Source organism: Manis javanica, chromosome 5 (assembly GCF_040802235.1).
Source record: "Manis javanica isolate MJ-LG chromosome 5, MJ_LKY, whole genome shotgun sequence".
Lineage (NCBI taxonomy): Eukaryota > Metazoa > Chordata > Mammalia > Pholidota > Manidae > Manis > Manis javanica.
The window spans coordinates 100933632-100955965 of NC_133160.1; the positions used below are offsets into that span (position 1 = coordinate 100933632).

Below are 22334 nucleotides of genomic sequence, written 5' to 3' on the forward strand. Positions count from 1 at the left end.
CTCTGCCTTATTTTTTGCCAAGTAGTATGTAGCAACATTTGGCATTTTTTAAATGTCCTAGTGTGTCATGACACTGTGCTTTTCACCCTCTTTGTTTGGACAGAGTGATAGCAAGCAGAGGTTGGGTTGGAAGTAGCCATGAAGCATGAAAGGGGACAAAGCTGGGCCGGGGTATTGACAGTGGCCACATGGCTGCAGGCAGGGACCAGCTCAGGGGCATAAAGTCAAAGTGAACTGGGGCTGTCCAGGGAGAGAAATGTGAAACATAGGGAAATGTTTCTGCAGAATTTAAACAGAGTTTCCCAAGTCCAAGAATGCTTCTACTGTAAGTTAACTTGGTTATATTTTACTTTCAATGCCAGGGGAACAAAAGGGGATGGAGAATGGTAGACACTGACTGATCTTCTAAAGACCCATGAAACTCTAGCCTTTCCCTTAAGTTCTCATCTCTGGCATTTCCTTGACAATATTCTGCTTACTCACTGTGGTCAGATGAGAACTGCACACTGAATGAGAGAATCTTGGGGTGCAAACTGTACGTAGCTGAGGGGCTTACAAACAGTCTTGCCTCTTTGTCCTTGGTACCTGGTCTAGGATTCAGAAGTGCCCTCTTGTGCTCCTTGTTGGCCTCACCCTCCTAGCCATAAGGTCTCCTGTTAACCTGACACACTGTAACAGCTTCTCTGAGCCTTCCAGGTCTTTGCTGAGCAAGGCCTTTATCTCTAAGGCTCCAGACCTACTACTTTTGCCCCCATGAAAGTCCTCCTCACTGTGACCCCAGGAGATGCACTAAGGTATCACTGATTATGTGAAGGTCAAGAATCACTATTATAGCCTATAGCAAATATGTTTTTCTTAGTATGTGCTTGTATGTAATAATTGATTTATCAAAGGTTTCATTAGACTTTTCTTAAAAAATAAAGGTTAAACTAGACTTTATTCTCTTCAAAACTACTAACTCTACAGAGTGGTTAAAAATGTGTTTTGAAAATAGAAATTCATTGTAGGCTTGTCTATTATTTTGCCTGTAAGAACTTAGAGCTGCCACCAATTTAAAAAAAAAAGTCCTTGAAGCCAATGATGACCTCATTTCAAGATGAGATTAAAAAGTCAATAAAGTCTTACTGAAGTTCATGGCAGATTTTTGAAATAAGAAATACTTAGATGGGGAAGGCAGTATAGCTCAGAGAAGACAAGTAGTGATTCTACAGCATCTTACTACACTGATGGATAGTGACTGTAATGGGGTATGTGGTGGGGACTTGAGAATGGGGGGAATCTAGTAACCACAGTGTTGCTCATGTAAGTATATATTAATGATACAAAAATAAAAAAATAAAAATAAATACTTAGATATTCTAAGAAATAAGAAGATAGACTAACACAATAAATACTTTATTTTAAGTGCAGATGATTTTTTATTTGTCTAAACTCATATAAGAAAACATTATCAGGCTTTTATTATTAGTGCCAATAAAAAATGTAAAAGTTCATAGAATATGTTCATTATGTGAAAGAGTTCAGTTTAATTCATTTGTTAAAAAATTTACCATCTGCCGGATGCATGGAAATGTTGCTGAATCTTGGTGATAGATGTATGATGGGATAGAAGTTCATTGTAATAGTCTCTTACTTTTCTATATGTGTGAAAATTTCATAATAAATTTATTTTTTAAAAGAACAAAGCATCATTTAAGTGAAAATGGCTTCAGTCTTCCAAAGCACAATGAACTGGAATATTATACAAATGTTTTGTTATGTAAATATTATATAAAGTGCAAAGTAAATATTAAATGCAGTATTTTAAAAAGCATGCTCTATTGGGGAATAATAAATAGTTCAGTATTGCTAGAATAGTAAGTGTATCTGTAGGGATGAGGAGAAAACTTGGGGTGGGGGGAAACTAGAAATAAGATCTATATAATTAAAGTGAGAGGCCACAGGGATCTAAGTTCTGGTCAAATCTAAGTGATGTCAGATATATTTGAAACCTGTCAGAATGTTGCATGAAGGAATTATGTGCCAGCGCTCCTCACTACTCAAGTACTATGGCTGAGAGGCATTAATTCACACAAAAACAAAGGCTTTCCTTTGAGGTAACAGGGTTTCCACATGAGCACAACTGCACAATCAGATTTTCACATATTTATTTTGATAGGATTTATTCCAGTCATTCATTCCCTATTCAAAAGGATTATAAAATTAACATTGTCTTTTAATTTCTAAAAATAATTTCTAGTTTTTGTGTCAGTGAGCTTGGGCCACCATAACAAAGTACCACAGACTGGGTGGCTTAAACAATAGAAATTAATTTTCTCACAGCTCTGGAAGATTGGAAGTCTGAGAGCAGCGTCTCACAGGGCTGAGTTCTGATGAGACCTCTCTCTGGCTCACCGATGGTGACTTCTCACTGTTTCCTCACAAGGTCTCTCCTCAGCGTGCATGCTCTCCTAGAGCTCTTCTTCTAAGGATACCTGCTCTGCTGGATTATGACCCCCACCTTTATTGCCTTTTTTAGCCTTAATTACCTCCTTGAAGGCCCTGTCTCCAGCAATAGTCATGCTGAGAGGTAGGGCTCCAACATATGAATTTGGGGAACACAATTCAGTCATAAGAGCTTTCAAACATAAAAACCCCTCCATTAAAAAAACTATAATTGGATGTATACCCCAGGAGTCAGGGAAAATATGAAGAGTGATAAGACAGAATTTAAATAGTAAAACAAATAATTGTGAATTTCAGACCAAACTCATCCAGCCATCGACAGAAGGCATTGCTGTCAGTTCAGGGAGGGGAGAGATTTGACAGTGTTTGAGTGCGTAAATGTGACGGAATGTTAGTCTCTGTCAGCTTCTGTTTATGTCTTTGATTATTTTATCTCAGGATATTTCTAATAAATGTTACATAAATCTTTTATGCAATTTTACTGAATATTTTTACATATTAAAATTTTATAAAATACTAAATTAACTGTGGAATGTTAAAAATCACCAACTGAAAATATTATGACAATATTTAATTCATAATTCAATATTTAATTCTTAGATGGCCTCTGTGATAGCCCATCAAAGACAGGATATGAATTTAGATTGCAGAATGAATATTTAATGTTACCTTTCATTTCTGGATATTTTAAAATATTCAACTGTATTTTACTGGTTGAACTGACAGTAAAATATGGTCATCTATTTTACTCTTTAGAGTTCATTTATTTCTACATACAGCTTTAGTGTTTAAAGAGGTACCCTAACTCAGTCATACCATGAGGGAGAGTAAGAGCTCATTCATTTGCACCCTTTCAAGCCATGGGGCTGCGGTGATGGTTTAATTTATTCTCTGATATAGTAAAAAATAAACAGTTTGCTAAGTAATTTAATTTTGTGAAAACCTTCAGGGAATGTTTAAAATACTTAAAGAAGACTTGTTCAAGAACATTAAAGGAATTAAATTCTATAATTATGACATTCATACCTACTTCTAAAACTATGTAATGAATGATCTCCAGTTATAAGCTTATATCCTGGAACTCCTTGTACAGGGAAGTAACAAATTTGTATTTCAGTTAAAATGCTTTTGATTCTGTAGTTTTTATTATACTATTTCTAAGAGTATCCAACAAAGTCAGATTTAAGTATTAACACTTTTCAACTATGCTAAATTGTCTTTATCACTTGGAAAATCAGTGCCCATTCTAGAAAAGAGACATAGTTCCTCTTCATATTTTTCTCCATACATTGTGTTAATTTATAAGATTAATGTGTGTGTATAAAATCTGTGGATAATGGGAAATTTCTTTGTAAGCTTGAACTATTCTTCCTACAATTGCAGATGCTGTTCATTGGTAGAAACACAGTCCTTGCTAATTTGCCTCTAGGGATAATGTCTCTTTTAATGTGATTTATTTGGAACCAGGTGGTCTCAGGAGTGGCACTCTGCTCACATTTTTATCAAAAGTGCAAACTGGATTTTTTGGAAACTCTTCTGACTTTCAATGTGATACTGTGGCAATGTCATTAAAATGTTCCTTTTACCTTTTAAAATAAAAGTAAGTCAAATTTTTTTTTTCAATTCAAGGGGACTTATCAACAAAGAAAATATTCCTTATGGGGTCAGCAACCTTGATGACTGTATTTTGAATGCTCAGGAAGTAGAAAAATTATATGAAAATCCTTCTGATTATATTGAAGAAAGGGGCAAACCTAAACGTCAGAAATCAAGTTCCAAACATTCTGAGCTGAATGAAATTCAAGATGGTCATGTGGTAAGTGAATAATTCCATATAGTTTTTACTTGTAGCCAGTTAAGAAATATCACATCTATTTTCCTTGCTTTATAAAAAGTAAAACTAATTTCAATCTTGACTTTCATAATTATATGAGCTCTGAAAAAGACCTTAGACCTTATATACACACTTGTTTTCTTTTTAACAAATACAAAAATCAACACTAGGATTACATTCTGTCAAAAGAACCCAGAGACAGCACCCACATTGATTTCCACATTATTCAAATTAGTCTGATTTTTATCTCATTCTTTTGAGATTTTAAAATTTTATTTTTGGAATTAAATTGTCAATAAAGCATTTGTTCTATTTTCCCCCATTCTGTTTGTCCTTGTCTATATGAATATGTAAAAAAAAATTAACAATTGAAATTAAAGCAGGGTAGAAGAAAAATACATAGGGAAAGAGATTCAACTATCTCTCTGTTCAGAAATCTGTGTTCAGAAATTTAGTTTTAAATTTATACTCTATAAAGTGTTTTCTTCCAATTTAATCAGAAACAAAAAAAATAAACTCCTACATAGTTACTCCAGACCTGAGCCCTGGATCATTTGTATAAGTTGTTACAAGTGGTTTTAGTCAATAATATTCATTCAGTTTAACTATTAATATACATCACAAGTTTTCACATACATCTCAGTTTCTCTGAAAAGTAAGAAACAAAGTTTGTCTTCTAATTCCCTTCAGTTTAGTATAACTGGAGTCCCTAATAAAATAGATTATATCCATTCTTACTGTTCATTGTGTAAATCCTCTGATCTACTTTATCTCTGACCAGTTTTTAGCTCCATGCTAGGTTTTCCATACATTTAGCAAAACTTCTAGGTCATCTATTTTCTCATTGTCAATTTCTGCATATGTTTAGAGGAGTTTCCAAATTTTCCCTCAATAAAATATACATAAATGCAAATCTAAGGGAAAATGTGTTTTTTCTCGATTTTTTTTGTCCCCCCAAAATGCCTTCCTGCTCTGATGCTAGAAGCAAACTGATTGGCTGAACAGACAGAGGCAGTCAATCTACCTCAGACCCATGTCAGACATAGTTCTCAAAATAAAGAATGTAAACTTTGGAACCATTGCATATTAACTGTTTTTTTAATAATGTTAACTTAATTCTAATTTTGAGGAAAAGTGAATTTTTCAATAAAATAAATGAAGCTAACTTTATTAGCTCTTTATCTGGCCCATAATTTATTTATCTGCGAAAGAAAGTTACCGTGGCTTAAAGTCTGACTTCTTTGAAAAGAATGTACTTCTCTCTTTGAATCCCTTTTTACATGAACTTAACCCATCAATAATTTGTTTTTTTTTTCCACCAGGAATAGCGTCTTAAATTAGCTAAGTGGTTAGAGCTAAAAAAAGTAGGAAAGTACATTCATTCCTTACCATATGTGCTTGATTGATAAACTATGGAAACAGTTTTTGTAAAAAAAAAACATGTGCATGGGAGAGCCTGATTCCACTGTGGTCTTTTTCTGTGAAAGGGTTTGCCCCCACCTGAGTTGCCATTCTTCACAACCATTTTCCATGACGTAAGTGAGCTAAGTGGACCGTGTCTTGGTAGCCGTGAATAATTGAAAACCCTGCCAGCACAACTTAGAAAAGAAACTTCCTCATCTGTAAAGTGAGGGTGCTCTCTAGGGTCTCCTCTCTCACACTCCATGAGTTTTTAAATGTACTGTTCACAGATAACCACAAAGCAAAGAGCCAGGGACTCTGAAAGTTTGGTTCTGCATCTTAACTTCTTACTTACTTTTAACCTTCTAATTTTACTTTTCCCAACCCCCCTTCTTACTTTCCCCACTTTATTTCAGCTTCTTTATGCACTGACTGAACTTTTGTTTATATCACTGGGAAAAAAAAAAGTTATACATAATTATATGCCTTCTCTAAGCCAGGAGATATTTCAGATCGTGTGGATCCAGCTATGAGAAAAACAGGCAAAAATTGCTGCCCTCATGGAGTTTACATTCTAGTAGGGGGAACAGTTAGTAATCAAGACAGATCAGTAAATCATAAAGTATATTACATAGTAATACCTACTAGGAAGAAAAATAAAGCAGGAAATGAGGGTGGGAATTGTGAGGATGTAGGAGATGGAATTTCAAATAGAGTGGTCTAAGAAAACTTCTACAAGGATTTGACATTTGAGTATAAAGACCTAAAGGAAGTATGGAAGAAATCCATACAGATGGAATAGCAAGTGCAAAGGCCCTGAGGCAGTCATTTATCTGAAATGTCTAAGGAAGCCCAATATTATGTCTGGAAGAGGGAGCAAAGTGAAAGACACAATGGGAGAGGGATGGCAGATTCAGAAGGACCTCATAGATCATTCTAAGGACTCTGCCTTTTCCTCTGGATGAGAGGCAACCCCTTTGAGGGCTCTAAGTAGAACAGTGATCTGACTTACTTAAATTTGGTTTGACTACTAGGTTGAGAACAGAGAGTAAGCAGGCAAGGGCAGAAGCAGGGAAACCAGTTAGGAAGCTATTTTACAGCGATCTAAGTTTGAAATGATGATAGTTGAACTAAGGTAATACCAGAGCCAGCACATATGGCCTTGTGGGTGATACACTGCACTACTCCAGGGGCAGTGTTCACATCGACAAAAACACAAATGATTCTTCCTGGAGTTGTGCATCACAGTAGTTATGAGATTATGGATACGATATGTTTGGAAGGTATAATCGACAGGATTTCCTGCCATTACCTGTGGGGTATAAAAGTAATAAAGAGATAATAAAAGATGACTCCAAGGTTTTTAGCCTGAGCAACTAGATTTGTGATGTCAGTTCACTGAGATGGAGAAGACTGAAGTTTTGGGCATAGTATCATAGGTACAGTTTTAGATATGTTAAGATTGAGCCACCTACGAAATATCTTAGAGAGGATATTAGGGAGGCAATTGGATTTCTGTGGCAAGAGTTTAGGGAGGTTATCCTCGCAGAGATACAATGAGATACAATGTGGGAGTCATCAGCAAGCAGACAGAAGATATTTAAAGCCAATACCTTGGAAGTGTTAACCCAGGGAGTGAGTGTGGACAGAAAAGAGAAGTGACCTCAGGGACTGTGAGCTTTGAGGCACACTGACATTCACAGGATGGAGAGAGGAGAAGGTACCAGTAGAAGAGATTAAGTAGGACTGACCAGCAAGATAGAAGAGAAATGAGGCAAGGTTGGTACTCTGAATGCCAAGGGAACCAAGCACCTCCAGCAGGGGAGAGAGTCAGATGACTGGTCAGGTGGAAGACTGAGAGTTCGACCATTGAACTCAGCAAGCTAAAGATCATTTAATAAGAGCAGTTTTGATAGAGATGGAAGCAAAAGACATTTTTCAGAAAAATTAGGATAGTGAAGAGAATTAGAGCTATGGAAATGCGCAAAAGTAAGAGACCAGATAAGTAACATTTGTACATCAATTCAATAAAATATGCAGTGATTAAAAATTATGGTTGTGAAGGTGAGATGTTTGTAAGGTAGGTAGACATTTGACAAGTTGCATTTTAAGTGCTTTGCATGTGTTATCAATTTTAATCTTCCCAATAATCTGTAAGGTACAGGTTGTTGTTATTATTTTCAAAATGAGGCATAGGAGATAAACAAGTTGTCCAAGATCACATGTAAGTGGTAGAACTGGAATTCCATTATGAATGGTCTTCCTGAATATTAGCAGTATGTCATGCAATATCTACAGTGCATGCACTTATGTATGTGTGTGTATATATATATATATATATATATATATATATATATATATTCATACATATCTATGTATGTATGTATATAAACATATACAAATATTCATTCCCAGGAAAAAAGACTGAGAGGAAGTATACCTAAATGTGACTGTATAAGGGTATTGTGGTGGTGTTAGTTATTAGAAGGAATTTTCACTCCGTCCTGTTTCCCAAATATTCTCCGTGTGATTATGCTAATGCAATAACAAGCATTACACTTAATAGACAAAACAAAAATATAGTTTAGTAGCTCTCTTATTCATAAACAATTTCCATTTGATGTATGTACACCCTCTGAAATTAAAGGCAGGGTTTAAGGAAGAAGTGTTAAGTTTTGCAATCAGACCTGAATTTCAGTTCCAGCTTAATCACTTAACAGCTACAGCAAGTGCTCATGTTATTTAGCCTCAATTACTTCATCTGTAAAATGGGAATATTAAATCTTATTGTGGTTTTTTTTTATGAGACTTAAATGTAACAAAATGTGCTAAAGAACAGGAAAAACTGAAAACAGTATCTAAGTTCCTTTCTGCTCCCTCTGCTCTGATGTCCAGTCTGTTTCTTTCGTTTTTACCATCAACTATGTCGAGCAGTCTGCATTTGTTAGTACCAGTTCTTTTCACACTGGCTTATCTATCCCTGTAGTCCAGATTCTACCCCCACTTCTCTGAAGAAACTGCTTTCTTCATTTCACTGCTTTGACGTACGGTTGGAACTGGCCTCCTGAGATGTCTGTGACCAGGCGCTCTGACGTCTGCTTGGTCCTTGGCCTCCCTAAGCCTTTGTGGAACTCAATACTTTGTCCCTTTTCCTCAGAACTCTTTCTCCCTTGGCTTCTGTGATGCTGACCTCACCGTATCCCTTATGACAGTGTCTGTTTTCTTTGCTACATCCTTCACTGTTGAATCTTACACCAAGCATGCTTGGATAAGTATGTTACCCAGATTTTTGTCTCATATCTCTTTTATATCAACATTTGTTTTGAGAGTTTATCTACTTTGATGGTGTCCAATGTCATCTATCTACAAATGTGTTCTAAATCAATGTTTGATTCATGCTTTCTGCAGTTCACCCAAGACAGTACTTCAAAGTCAGTATTTTAAAATCAAATACTGGTCTTTTTCTCCTTGATCTCTTTTTCATTCGAGATACACATCTGATTTCATCAGATCATCTTTTTAATCCTTTCTAAGTCTTTTCCATTTCCTTAACCCCAATCCTTCTTCCAACTTTTCATTCATTTAGCTAATTTAATTGACTTTCCTTTAAAAATATGTTATGTGTGTCACCCGTTTTCCTTTGTATTGCTATTACATAGCTGAGGCTCTTACTCTAACCAGCCTGGAATATCAAAACAGCCACCCCACATATCTCCATGCCTCCACCTGCTCCCCTCTCCAAACCATTTTATCTGCTACTATAAAACAATTATGTGGGGATTAAAGATGGCGGCGTGAGAGGAGAGACAGAGGCTTCCTCCTAAAACTGGATACAATTAGAAAATTTAATTGGCACAACTAATCCTGAGAGAGCAACAGGAAAGAGGACGGCATCAGACTGCACACACCTGGAGAAAAGAGCAGACCTCAGCGAACGGGGGTAATGTACCAGAGCTGTGGCTCCGTGGGACCCGAGCCCCTCCCCCACCCCAGCTCACCTGCGGGAGGAAGACAAACGGAGCAGGGAGGGAGTGGAAGGCTTGGGACTGCTCAATACCTAGCTCCGGAGATCTGTGCTGGGAGCACAAACCTACATTTCATGGTGCTTTCATGAGACTCGCATGACTACTGGGTTGGAAAGTTAATACAGGCAGAGTTCCTGGGGAGACTGGGATTCTGGATGCTTGTGGAAAGCAGGGATCCATATCTGGCTGCTCTGGAACAAAAACTTATACCTGTCTGACCTGCCCACTGGCTCAGGCAGTGGAGACAGGCACAGCAGCCAGGAGGCAGGGAACAGCTCTTTCGTACCCCCAGGCACCAGTACCGCTCCCCTGCAACCACTGACATTGCTTCAGGGGCTCAGCAACTCCAGAATAGAGCTTCTGGACACTAGAGGGCACCATATACAAACATGAAACGCCAAAGGAACCTTGTTCAGAATAAAATTGTTAATACAACTCCAGAGAAAGATTTAAATGATATGGACCTTGTGACTCTTCCTGAAAGGGAGTTCAAAATAAAAATCATCAACATCCTAATGGAGGTACGGAAAGACATCCAAGAACTCAGGAGTGAATTCAGGTCAGAGAAACAATCATTAAAGAACACTATGGAGGGTATTAAAAGCAGGTTGGATACGGTGGAGGAGACAATAAATGAAATAGAAACTAGAGAAGAGGAATACAAAGAAGTTGAGGAACAGAGAGAAAAAAGGATCTCTAAAAATGAAAGAATATTGAGAGAACTGTGTGACCAATCCAAGCGGAACAATATTCGCATTATAGGGATACCAGAAGAAGAAGAAAGAGAGAAAGGGATAGAAAGTGTCTTTGAGGAGGTAGTTGCTGAAAACTTCTCCAATCTGGGGAAGGACATAGTCTGTCAGGCCGTGGAGATCCACAGATCCCCCAACACAAGGGACCCAAGGAAGACAACAGCAAGACACATAGTAATTAAAATGGGAAAGATCAAGGATAAGGACAGACTGTTAAAAGCAGCCAGAGGCAGAAACAAGATCACATACAAAGGAAAGCCCATCAAACTAACATCAAACTTCTCAGCAGAAACCTTATAGGCCAGAAGGGAGTGACATGATGTATTAAATGCGATGAAGCAGAAGGGCCTGGAACCAAGATTAATTTATCCAGCAAGATTATCATTTTAATTTGAAGGAGGGATTAAACAATTTCCAGATAAGCAAAAGCTGAGAGAGTTTACCTCCCACAAACCATCTCTGCAGTCTATTTTGGAGGGACTGCTATAGATGAAAGTGTTCCTAGGGTTGGATAGCTGTCACCAGAGGTAGTAAAATCACAGTAGGGAGGGAGGAGCAGCTGATTGCAAGGCAAATGCAAAATTAAATTGACTATCCCCAAAGTCAATCAAGGAATAGACAAAAAGTACAGAATTTGATAACCTAATATATAAAGAATGAAGGAGGAAGAAAAAGGAGGAGAAACAGAAAAGAACCTTTAGATTCTGTTTGTACCAGAATATTAAGTGAGTTAAGTTAGACTCTCAGATAGTAAGGAAAGTAATATGGAACCTTTGGTAACCACGAACCTAAAGCCTGAAATGGCAATAAGTACATACCTATCGACAATCACCCTAAATGTAAATGGACCGAATGCACCAATCAAAAGACATAGAGTCACTGAATGGATAAAAAAACAAGACCCATCTATATGCTGCTTACAAGAGACTCACCTCAAACCCAAAGACATGCACAGACTAAAACTCAAGGGATTGAAAAAGATATTTCATGCAAACAATAGGGAGAAAAAAGCAGGTGTTGCAGTACTAGTATCAGACAAAATAGACTTCAAAACAAAGAAAGTAACAAGAGATAAAGAAGGACATTACATAATGGTAAAGGGTTCAGTCCAACAAGAGGATATAACCATTATAAATATATGTGCACCCAACACAGGAGTACCAGCATATGTGAAACAAATAATAACAGAACTAACGGAGGAAATAGACTGCAATGCATTCATTTTAGGAGACTTTAACACACCATTCACTGCAAAGGACAGATCCACCAGACAGAAAATAAGTGAGGACACAGAGGCACTGAACAACACACTAGAACAGATGGACCTAATAGACATCTATAAAACTCTACACCCAAAAGCAACAGGATACACATTCTTCTCAAGTGCACATGGAACATTCTCCAGAATAGACCACATTCTAGGCCACAAAAAGAGCCACAGTAAATTCAAAAAGATTGAAATCCTACCAACCAACTTTTCAGACCACAAAGTTATAAAACTAGAAATAAATTGGACCAAAAAAGCAAAAGGTCTCACAAATACATGGAGGCTTAACAACACACTTCTAAATAGTCAGTGGATCAATGACCAAATTAAAATGGAGATCCAGCAATATATGGTAATAAATGACAACAACAACACAAAGCCCCAACTTCTGTGGGACGCAGCGAAAGCAGTCTTAAGAGGAAAGTATATAGCAATCCAGGCATATTTAAAGAAGGAAGAACAAACCCAAATGAATAGTCTAATGTCACAATTATCAAAATTGGAAAAAGAAGAACAAATGAGGCCTAAAGTCAGCAGAAGGAGGGACATAATAATATCAGAGAAGAAATAAAACTGAGAAGAATAAAACAATAGAAAAAATCAATGAAACCAAGAGCTCGTTCTTTGAGAAAATAAATGAAATAGATAAGCCTCTAGCCAGACTTATTAAGAGAAAAAGAGAATCAACACACATCAACAGAATCAGAAATGAAAAAGGAAACATCACAACGGACCTGACAGAAATACAAAGAATTATTAGAGACTACTATGAAAACCTATATGCTAAGGAGCTGGAAAACCTAGAAGAGATGGACAACTTCCTAGAAAAATACAACCTTCCAAAACTGACCAAGGAAGAAACACAAAATCTGAACAAACCAATTACCAGCAAAGAAATTGAAGCAGAAATCAAAAAACTACCCAAGAAAAAAACACCCGGGCCAGATGGATTTACCTCGGAATTTTATCAGACATACAGAGAAGATATAATACCCATTCTCCTTAAAGTTTTCCAAAAAACAGAAGAGGAGGGAATACTCCCAAACTCATTCTATTAAGCCAACATCACTCTAATGCCAAAACCAGGCAAAGACCCCACGAAAAAAGAAAATTACAGACCAATATCCCTGATGAACATAGATGCAAAAATACTCAATAAAATATTAGCAAACCGAATTCAAAAATATATCAAAAGGATCATACATCATGACCAAGTGGGATTCATCCCAGGGATGCAAGGATGGTACAACATTCGAAAATCCAACAACATCATCCACCACATCAACAAAAAGAAAGACAAAAACCACATGATCATCTTCATAGATGCTGAAAAAGCATTCTACAAAATGCAACATCCATTCATGATAAAAACTCTCAGCAAAATGGGTATAGAGGGCAAGTACCTCAACATAATAAAGGCCATATATGATAAACCCACAGCCAACATCATACTGAACAGCGAGAAGCTGAAAGCTTTTCCTTTGAGATCGGGAACAAAACAGGGATGCCCACTCTCCCCACTGTTATTTAACATAGTACTGGAGGTCCTAGCCATGGCAATTAGACAAAACAAAGAAATACAAGGAATCCAGATTGGTAAAGAAGAAGTTAAACTGTCACTATTTGCAGATGACATGATATTGTACATAAAAAAACCCTAAAGACTCCACTCCAAAATTACTAGCACTGATATTGGAATACAGTAAAGTAGCAGGATACAAAATTAACACACAGAAATCTGTGGCTTTCCTATACACTAACAATGAGCTAATAGAAAGACAAATCAGGAAAATAATTCCATTCACAATTGCATCAAAAGGAATAAAATACCTAGGAATAAACCTAACCAAAGAAGTGAAAGACCTATACCCTGAAAACTACACGACACTCTTAAGAGAAATTAAAGAGGACACTAACAAATGGAAACTCATCCCATGCTCTTGGCTAGGAAAAATTAATATCATCAAAATGGCCATCCTGCCCAAACGATATACAGATTTGATGCAATCCCTATCAAATTACCAACAATATTCTTCAATGAACTGGAACAAATAGTTCAAAAATTCATATGGAAACACCAAAGACCCCAAATAGCCAAAGCAATCCTGAAAAAGAAGAATAAAGTGGTGGGGATCTCACTCCCCAACTTCAAACTCTACTACGAAGCCATAGTAATCAAAACAATTTGGTACTGGCACAAGAACAGAGCCACAAACCAGTGGAACAGATTAGAGACTCCAGACATTAATCCAAACATAGATGGTCAATTAATATTCGATAAAGGAGCCATGGACATACAATGGGGAAATGACAGTCTCTTCAACAGATGGTGCTGGCAGAACTGGACAGCTACATGTAAGAGAATGAAACTGGATCACTGTCTAACCCCATACACAAAAGTAAATTCAAAATGTATCAAAGACCTGAATGTAAGTTATAAAACCATAAAACTCCTAGAAAAAAACATAGGCAAAAATCTCTTGGACATAAACATGAGTGACTTCTTCATGAATATATCTCCCCAGGCAAGGAAAACAAAAGCAAAAATGAGCAAGTGGGACTATATCAAGCTGAAAAGCTTCTGTGCAGCAAAGGACACCATCGATAGAACAAAAAGGTACCCTACAGTATGGGAGAATATATTTGTAAATGACAGATCCGATAAAGGGTTGACATCCAAAATATATAAAGAGCTCATGCACCTCAACAAACAAAAAGCAAATAATCCAATTAAAAAATGGGCAGAGGAGCTGAACAGACAGTTCTCCAAAGAAGAAATTCAGATGGCCAACAGACACATGAAAAGATGCTCCACATCACTAGTTACCAGAGAAATGCAAATTAAAAGCACAATGAGATATCACCTCACACCAGTAAGAATGACTACCATCCAAAAGGCAAACAACAACAAATGTTGGCGAGGTTGTGGAGAAAGGGGAACCCTCCTACCCTGCTGGTGGGAATGTAAATTAGTTCAACCATTGTGGAAAGCAGTATGGAGGTGCGTCAAAATGCTCAAAACAGACCTACCATTTGGCCCAGGAATTCCACTCCTAGGAATTTACCCTAAGAACGCAGCAATCAAGTTTGAGAAAGACAGATGCACTCCTATGTTTATCGCAGCACTATTTACAATAGCCAAGAATTGGAAGCAACCTAAATGTCCATCGGTAGATGAATGGATAAAGAAGATGTGGTACATATACACAATGGAATACTACTCAGCCATAAGAAGTGGAAAAATCCAACCATTTGCAGCAACATGGATGGAGCTGGAGAGTATTATGCTCAGTGAAATAAGCCAAGCGGAGAAAGAGAAATACCAAATGATTTCACTCATCTGAGGAGTATAGGAACAAAGGAAAAACTGAAGGAACAAAACAGCAGTGGAATTACAGAACCCAAAAATGGACTAACAGGTACCAAAGGGAAAGGAACTGGGGAGGATGGGTGGGCAGGGAGGGATAAGAGGGGGGAAGAAGAAGAGGGGTATTAAGATTAGCATGCATGGGGGGGAGGGAGAAAGGGGAGGGTGGGCTGCACAACACAGAGAGGACAAGTAGTGACTCTACAACATTTTCCTAAGCTGATGGACAGTAACCGTAATGTGGTTGTTAGGGGGGACCTGATATAGGGGAGAGCATAGTAAACATAGTATTCTTCATGTAAGTGTAGATTAAAAATTAAAAAAAAAAAAAAAAGAAAGAAAGAAAGAAAAGGGGGATTACTCCTTAACAGGATAAAACTATTGGTAAATCAAAGATCAACGCATGCTTTAAATATCCTTAATGTTGATCACTTAAAGGGTGTCAGATGATCAGCTATGGAGGTACTTTTTTCTGATAATATTCCTTTCTCTTAATTTAAAAAAAAAAAAAAAAAAAGCAGTTATTGTGTGCTGACCTCCAATGAGTTCTGCACAGTGGTATAGAGGGCATGTCAAAGTGTGAGCAAAGGGTCTGCTTGTTTCTATGCAGAAGATCAAGGCCTAGCTTGGATACCCAGAAAATGAACTAAGATACGATATGAGGAGGAGCTTCCGGCATCAGCACTCTCTGGGGGACTTGTGCCAGGGGGATGATCATCAAAAAGCCTCCACAGGGATCCGGACGATGCTGCGGTTGTGGCTGCATCCAGCCCACCATCTCCTGGACTTGCCATAGGAATGAGGAGGGAGATGTCTAGGCTGGCATGTGCATACAGTGAGACAACGAATTTGACTGGATCTGTACTGTTGGAACTCAACCAGGAGTTGGGAGGGGTGCAAGTTGTAGCACTCCAAAATCTCATGACTATAGACTATCTATGGTTAAAAGAACATATGGGATGTGAACAGATCCCAGAAAGGGGCTGCTTTAATTTGTCTGATGGTTCAAGTACAGTTGGACAATATCCATCATATCATAGATAAATTTTCACAAATGCCTAGGGTGCCTAAATGGTTTTCTCGGCTTCACTGGAGATGGATGGTAATTATAGATTTGCTTTGTTTATGTCACTGTATTCCTATTATGTTAATATGTGTGTGCAAATTAGTTAGTAGTTTAAAACCTATACATACTTAAGGTACTCTACAAGAAGATATGTCAAAGAAATAATCAATCCTCCCATGTTTCCTTCATATGCTACATCTATAGCTTTTCTTCTTCCTTCCTAATTACAACCCTTAAATAGAATTCGTGCCTCATATCGAATTTACCGAGTATCATAATTCCTCCAGGTGGTAAAGATACCTCGAGACAAGTGCTGGGCATAGAAGCCACAGGGCATAAATCTGCAAAGAAGTAAAAAGCTAACCTTTGCAAACAATATGGCTTCTCTCTCACTTACCAACTTTACATTTCCCTGTATGGCCCTGGAAGATGACTGGTTAGCCAGAGACGGGTAAGATTCCTCAAGGGAGGAACAACCTAAGACAGGCACAGCTGCAGGGAGGCCATCAGGTGAGAATTTGGGGATCAACAGAGGTGAGGCTCAGAACCTCACCCCCCCTGCTTTGAGAGAAATCTTCTGCATCCGTGGATGTCTTGCTGCCCTTGTCTAGCCTGGATTAATACTTAGTCCATAGGCACACACCTGATCATCTGATCATCTACATTTGCCCTCTTACAGCACTAAACTATGTTTTCTACCTTTATCTTGCATCTACCTACCACTTCAGCATTTTATTAAAAATAAAAATAATAATAATAATAGGAGAAATGTGGGATCAACATATAAATCAAGTACAAAAATCAAACGAATATTCATATTTGACCTGATTGTTTATAGGTCATAATGCATGATCAAAACCGAAAGTTTCTGTGATGAATGCCCTTGTACTGTTCACCATGTAAGAATTTATTCACTGTGCAAGAATTCGTTCACCATGTAAGAACTTGTTTGTTATGCTTCAGAAGATTGGAGACTGACGAGAATTAGGCTTGAGATGGATTAATGATTGTACATTGAGCATTGACCCCCCTATACTGAATTTTATTGTTGTTAACAACCATTTGATCAATAAATATGAGAGATGCCCTCTCAAAAAAAAAAAAAAAAAATGGGCAGAGGAGCTGAACAGACAGTTCTCCAAAGAAGAAATTCAGATGGCCAACAGACACATGAAAAGATGCTCCACATCACTAGTTATCAGAGAAATGCAAATTAAAAGCACAATGAGATATCACCTCACACCAGTAAGGATGGCTACCATCCAAAAGGCAAACAACAACAAATGTTGGCGAGGTTGTGGAGAAAGGGGAACCCTCCTACCCTGCTGGTGGGAATGTAAATTAGTTCAACCATTGTGGAAGGCAATATGGAGGTTCCTCAAAATACTCAAAATAGACTTACCATTTGACCCAGGAATTCTACTTCTAGGAATTTACCCTAAGGATGAAGCACTCCAATTTGAAAAAGACAGATGCACCCCTATGTTTATTCCAGCACTATTTACAATAGCCAAGAAATGGAAGCAACCTAAGTGTCCATCAGTAGATGAATGGACAAAGAAGATGTGGTACATATACACAGTGGAATATTATTCAGCCATAAGAAGAAAACAAATCCTACCATTTGCAACAACATAGAGGGAGCTAGAGGGTATTATGCTCATTGAAATAAGCCAAGCGGAGAAAGACAAATACCAAATGATTTCACTCGTGGTATAAGAACAAAGAAAAACTGAAGAAACAAAACAGCAGCAGAATCACAAAACCCAAGAATGGACTAACAGTTACCACAGGGAAAGGGACTGGGGAGAATGGGAGGGAAGGGAGGGATAATGGCAGGGAAGAAGAAAGAGGGTATTATGATTAGCATGTATAATGGGGGGGGTTGGGGAAAGGGGAGGGCTTTGCCACACAAAGACATAGTGATACTACAACATCTTACTATGCTGATGGACAGTGACTGTAATGGGGTTTGTGGGGGCACTTGGGGTAGGGGAGAGCCTAGTAAACATAATGTTCTTCATGTAATTGTAGATTAATGATAACAAAATTTAAAAAAAAAATTTTTTAAACAATTATGTGCCTAATGCAGAAATTTTCAACTCTTGTTTTCAGTGCAATAAAGCTCAGCAAGAACTCCTATCAAAAACTAAATGACAGTGATTCTCTGAGTAGTATCAGTTATTATCTGAAAAAGCCCAAGATTGTGAACCACTGACTTAAAATTATTCATTCCTTTAATCATACAGTCATAAACTGTATGACAAATACTATTTTAGGTCCTGGGACACAGTGGTGATAAAACAAACACACTCCACCTTCCTGAAGGTAGAGTTCTCAAAGAGACAGATAAGAAACAAGCAAATATGTAGTCAGGTGGCATTACGTGCTGTGCAGAGAAGTGAGGCTGGATAAGTAAAATAGGAAAGGAGGGGGGTTAAGGATTGACAAACAGACCAAGGTCCTCCAGTCAGGTGTCACTGAGGACAGCACTTGTGCAGGGCCATGAAGGACGAGCCATCTGGATATCTGGAGAGAGACTATGCAGATAGAGGGGCCAACAAGCTTAGCCTTTTGAGGGTAAGTAAAAGGCTGCTGTAGTTAGAACAGCATTGTGGAAGGAGCATTGTAGGAGACGAGGTTAGAGACATAGCAAGCATCCTGATCTCTTAAGGCTTTGTAGCTATTTTTAAATGGTTAGTTTTTGCTTGAGATGAGGAGGTGAGGAGCCATTAGAGGATTAAAGGGACAAAGATCTTTTTCTGATATACCTTTTGAAAGGGTCACTCTGGCAACAGTGTTAAAAATAATAGTTCAAAGGTAGTGAGTGAAGGGCAAAAACTAAAACAAAATAATTGGTGTGATGTAAGCAAGAGATAATATCAACTTTGGCCTGGATGACAGCCGTAGAGATGGTAAGAAGTGGTCGGATGATGCATATGTTTCGATGTAGAACCAAGAGGATTTTCTGATGGATTGGGTATGAATGTGAAGGAAGAGGTGGGTACAGGACGACTTCAAGACTTTTGTAATAGGTAGCTGGATGGAGTTGCCATTTACTAAGATGGGGAAAACTGTTGGAGAAGTAAGTGAAGAGAAAAACCTCAAAAGTTCCATTTAAATATGTTGAGCTTGAGTCAAATAGACATATATGAACCTGGAGTTCAGTGGGGAGATGAAATAAGTTTGGACGTCTTTGGCACACCATTAGTAGTTAAAGCCTCAAGACACGCTTGAGCTGACACCTAGGAAATGAGCAAAAGGAAGGGGTCCAAGGACTGTGCCCTGGGACATACTATACTTAGAAGGCAGACAGATGAGAAGATATAAGCAAAAGAGTTTAAGGAGCAGCCAGCAATTTCTGGTACAACATGGGATCAAGAGCCTTATTACATTTAGGGCAAGAGAAAACCAGAAGAGAGATGTTGGAAAAGTGCGAGAGTGATAATTTTACATATAACATCTAGCTAACCCACATCTGCCTTTATGGGCACAGTTTTGTTAGGGGGAGGAAGGCAAAGCTTAGTTAGATGGGTGCAGGAGAGAATAGGAATAAAAGAATACTGTAAGTATGGAAAATCTTTGAACAAGTTTTGCTCTATAAGGGTGACGAAAAAGGCAGTAGCTGGCAGCAGTGCAAGAGTAAAAGAGGCTTTTTAAAGCGCAGCACCATTACAGAGTGTTTGTTGTAAGTTAAGCCAGTAGTGAGGGGGGAATGATGATGCAGGAGAGAGGGCGGTACCTAGTGGGCAAGTCCGGGGTGGGGGTTGGTTGTAATTAACTTTAACCTAAAGTCCAGTTCATCAGAAACTTGTCTGATTTTCGCCTACTGCCTTCTTCACATAACGCCAAAGGTCTTTGCCTTGTTCTAACCACACAGCCTGTCTTTCATCTAAGAAAAGTGGATACTCTTCTAACCCTTTAAACTCAACAGGTTTTTACACAGATCTAGGATTCGTTTCCTTTGCCTACTATTCAATAAGGAGAAAATGTGTTGGCCTTGAAATTTATGTTTTGTCAATTAATATTTAACATTAGTATTGAAATAAAACCTAGCATGGAAACAAAGTAATATAAACAGCATAACAAACTGCAGGTGGAGCAGTGACCGAAACACAGAAGCCGTGATGGCAAGGACAGGCGTCTGCTGGTCTACCAGTCACCACTGTGCCAGGGCCCAGTACAGTTCTGCACCCTTGTAAGATGTGTAAAAAGAAAAACGAATGAATAAATTGTTGCCATATTGGTTAGGATAACTTGTATAATAAAAGAGACCAAAAATATGGTATCTTGTACACAGTAAAAGGTCTTTCTCCTGTGGCATTCTAAAGCAGGACTTCCGGGCTGGGGAGAAGAGTAGAGAGCTCACTCCATGCACCTTTTCAGGGACCCAGGACAACTGCATTTCTGCCATGTTCAGTGAGTAGCTGCCAGGGCATACTGGTGATTCCACCTCCATCAAGAAACATACCTGGTGGGGCAGTTTATTGGCCAGGCCTGAGAGCCACACACAGTGCTTCCCAATCCTGCTGAGAGAAGTCAGGCACGGCCCTGTCACACTGCAGGAGAGGCAGGGAAAGGCATTTTGCAGGTCATGTGGCTCCTTAGTTACTGTGGAAGAAAAATAAAGTGGATTTGAGTGGACAGCTTACAAGGTCTTCCATAGGTGTCCCTATGGTACGAGTAATTCTTTTTGAATATGGCTTTATTTATACAGTTTTAACCAGTAAAACATAAATGTACAAAAGGGTACAAAAAAAATTCAAATTCCCCATTAATCCTGCTAATGAGACTATATCAAATATTCTCCTTTTCTTAGAGCTCAAGGTTAGAATAATGAATCTGTTTTGACTAGCAGTGTTCCATGCAGCCTTCACACTGAGCTGTTTATATACTGAGAGAAGGCATTTTTAAATGTCCTCTATAAAGACTTTGTCAGTGTTTTACAGTTTTAGAAGACAAATTTGGTTTTGATCCAATTGTTTTCAAGTGCTTCAGTGATCAGACAGGTTTTGAGCCTAGGTTTCAGTGCCAAAATAGAAAGGGGCCAGGAGAGAATTGATGATAAATTCCACAATCTAAAGCTAATTTTTTTAAAGGCTTTTGCTCTTTTTAGATAGGAGGTTATTTTTGTAATTAAGGAGGGTGCTTCTTAAAATTCACTTCCTTCTGACACCCAAAAATTGTCTAAATTAATTATGTCAGCAAATCTGTGTGTTTTGAAAGTTACTAGTAGGACTTATATGAGGCAGAATTTTATGGATTATAAACTGGGCTTTATCTGATATTCTTTAAAAAGCAATTAAAACTCAAGCAATTTCATTAAATTATACTTAAAGTCATAATCTGTTCTTTGCTATCTCTTAAAATTACCTATTATCTTTAAAAGATAATAACTTTAGAAGACTAAAAGTTAATGCAATGAGACATTTTTATAAGAATTTTATTACTTCAACCGTTAATAAATGAAAACTTTAATGAGCTACTCTTTTACCACACCTAGAGAAGTGTTTGGAACATAAAACAATTCAGTAGAAGCAGTCTACATTTTAGCCATTATTTTGACCTGTACACTCCATTTTCCCTTTCAGTGAAGTGAGGAAATGGCTGATGTATTTCTTAATCTTCCCTTCCTAAACCTTAGGCAAAAGATGGAGCTGGAATTGGAAATCAGTTCTTTTGTTACTGTCCTCATACATCTTTATTACCCTTGTTAGTTTTCATTCTGAAAAAAGTTGCCTTAGGTTGCCAGTTGTAACACATTTTCACATGCTCCTATTTCCAGAAGGTGTGGGGCAATTCAGCTGCCTTAGCAAAGGACCGCTGTGCTTTCATGTGGCTTTAGTCAAAGAGACATGAGCACTCAGCAGTCTCAGATGTGTGGGGGACAGCATGAGAAGTGGAATAATGATAAAGCTCTTTGAGAGGAATATTGAAAAATAATAAAAGTTGCCCTTTGTCAGTTACATCTATAAAAACTCAGATCTTGAAGCATTCTTAAGCATAGAGATCAAACATTTTTTTAAGTGGGATAGGGAAGGGAGCTGAAGACATTACTATTTACTTGTTTTAACCCTGGAGATCAGCTGAATTTTTTCATATTTCACACTCATGTTTGCAAAGCTTTGTATTGTATAACATAACTATTTTTTTCGGTAATTCTCAAACCTCTGGATT

General features: G+C 37.9%; 1 protein-coding gene across 14 annotated transcripts in view; it reads left to right on the forward strand.

Moving 5' to 3' along the window:
- The window catches only part of FAM13A (family with sequence similarity 13 member A), a 320862-nt gene that overhangs the window by 256386 nt on the left and 42142 nt on the right, over positions 1-22334 (forward strand). For all 14 annotated transcript variants that reach the window (XM_037020137.2, XM_037020139.2, XM_037020138.2 and 11 more), the window contains one exon: positions 4075-4261. In XM_037020137.2, coding sequence (XP_036876032.2) covers positions 4075-4261 — 187 coding nt within the window. The remainder of the gene's footprint in view (positions 1-4074; positions 4262-22334) is intronic.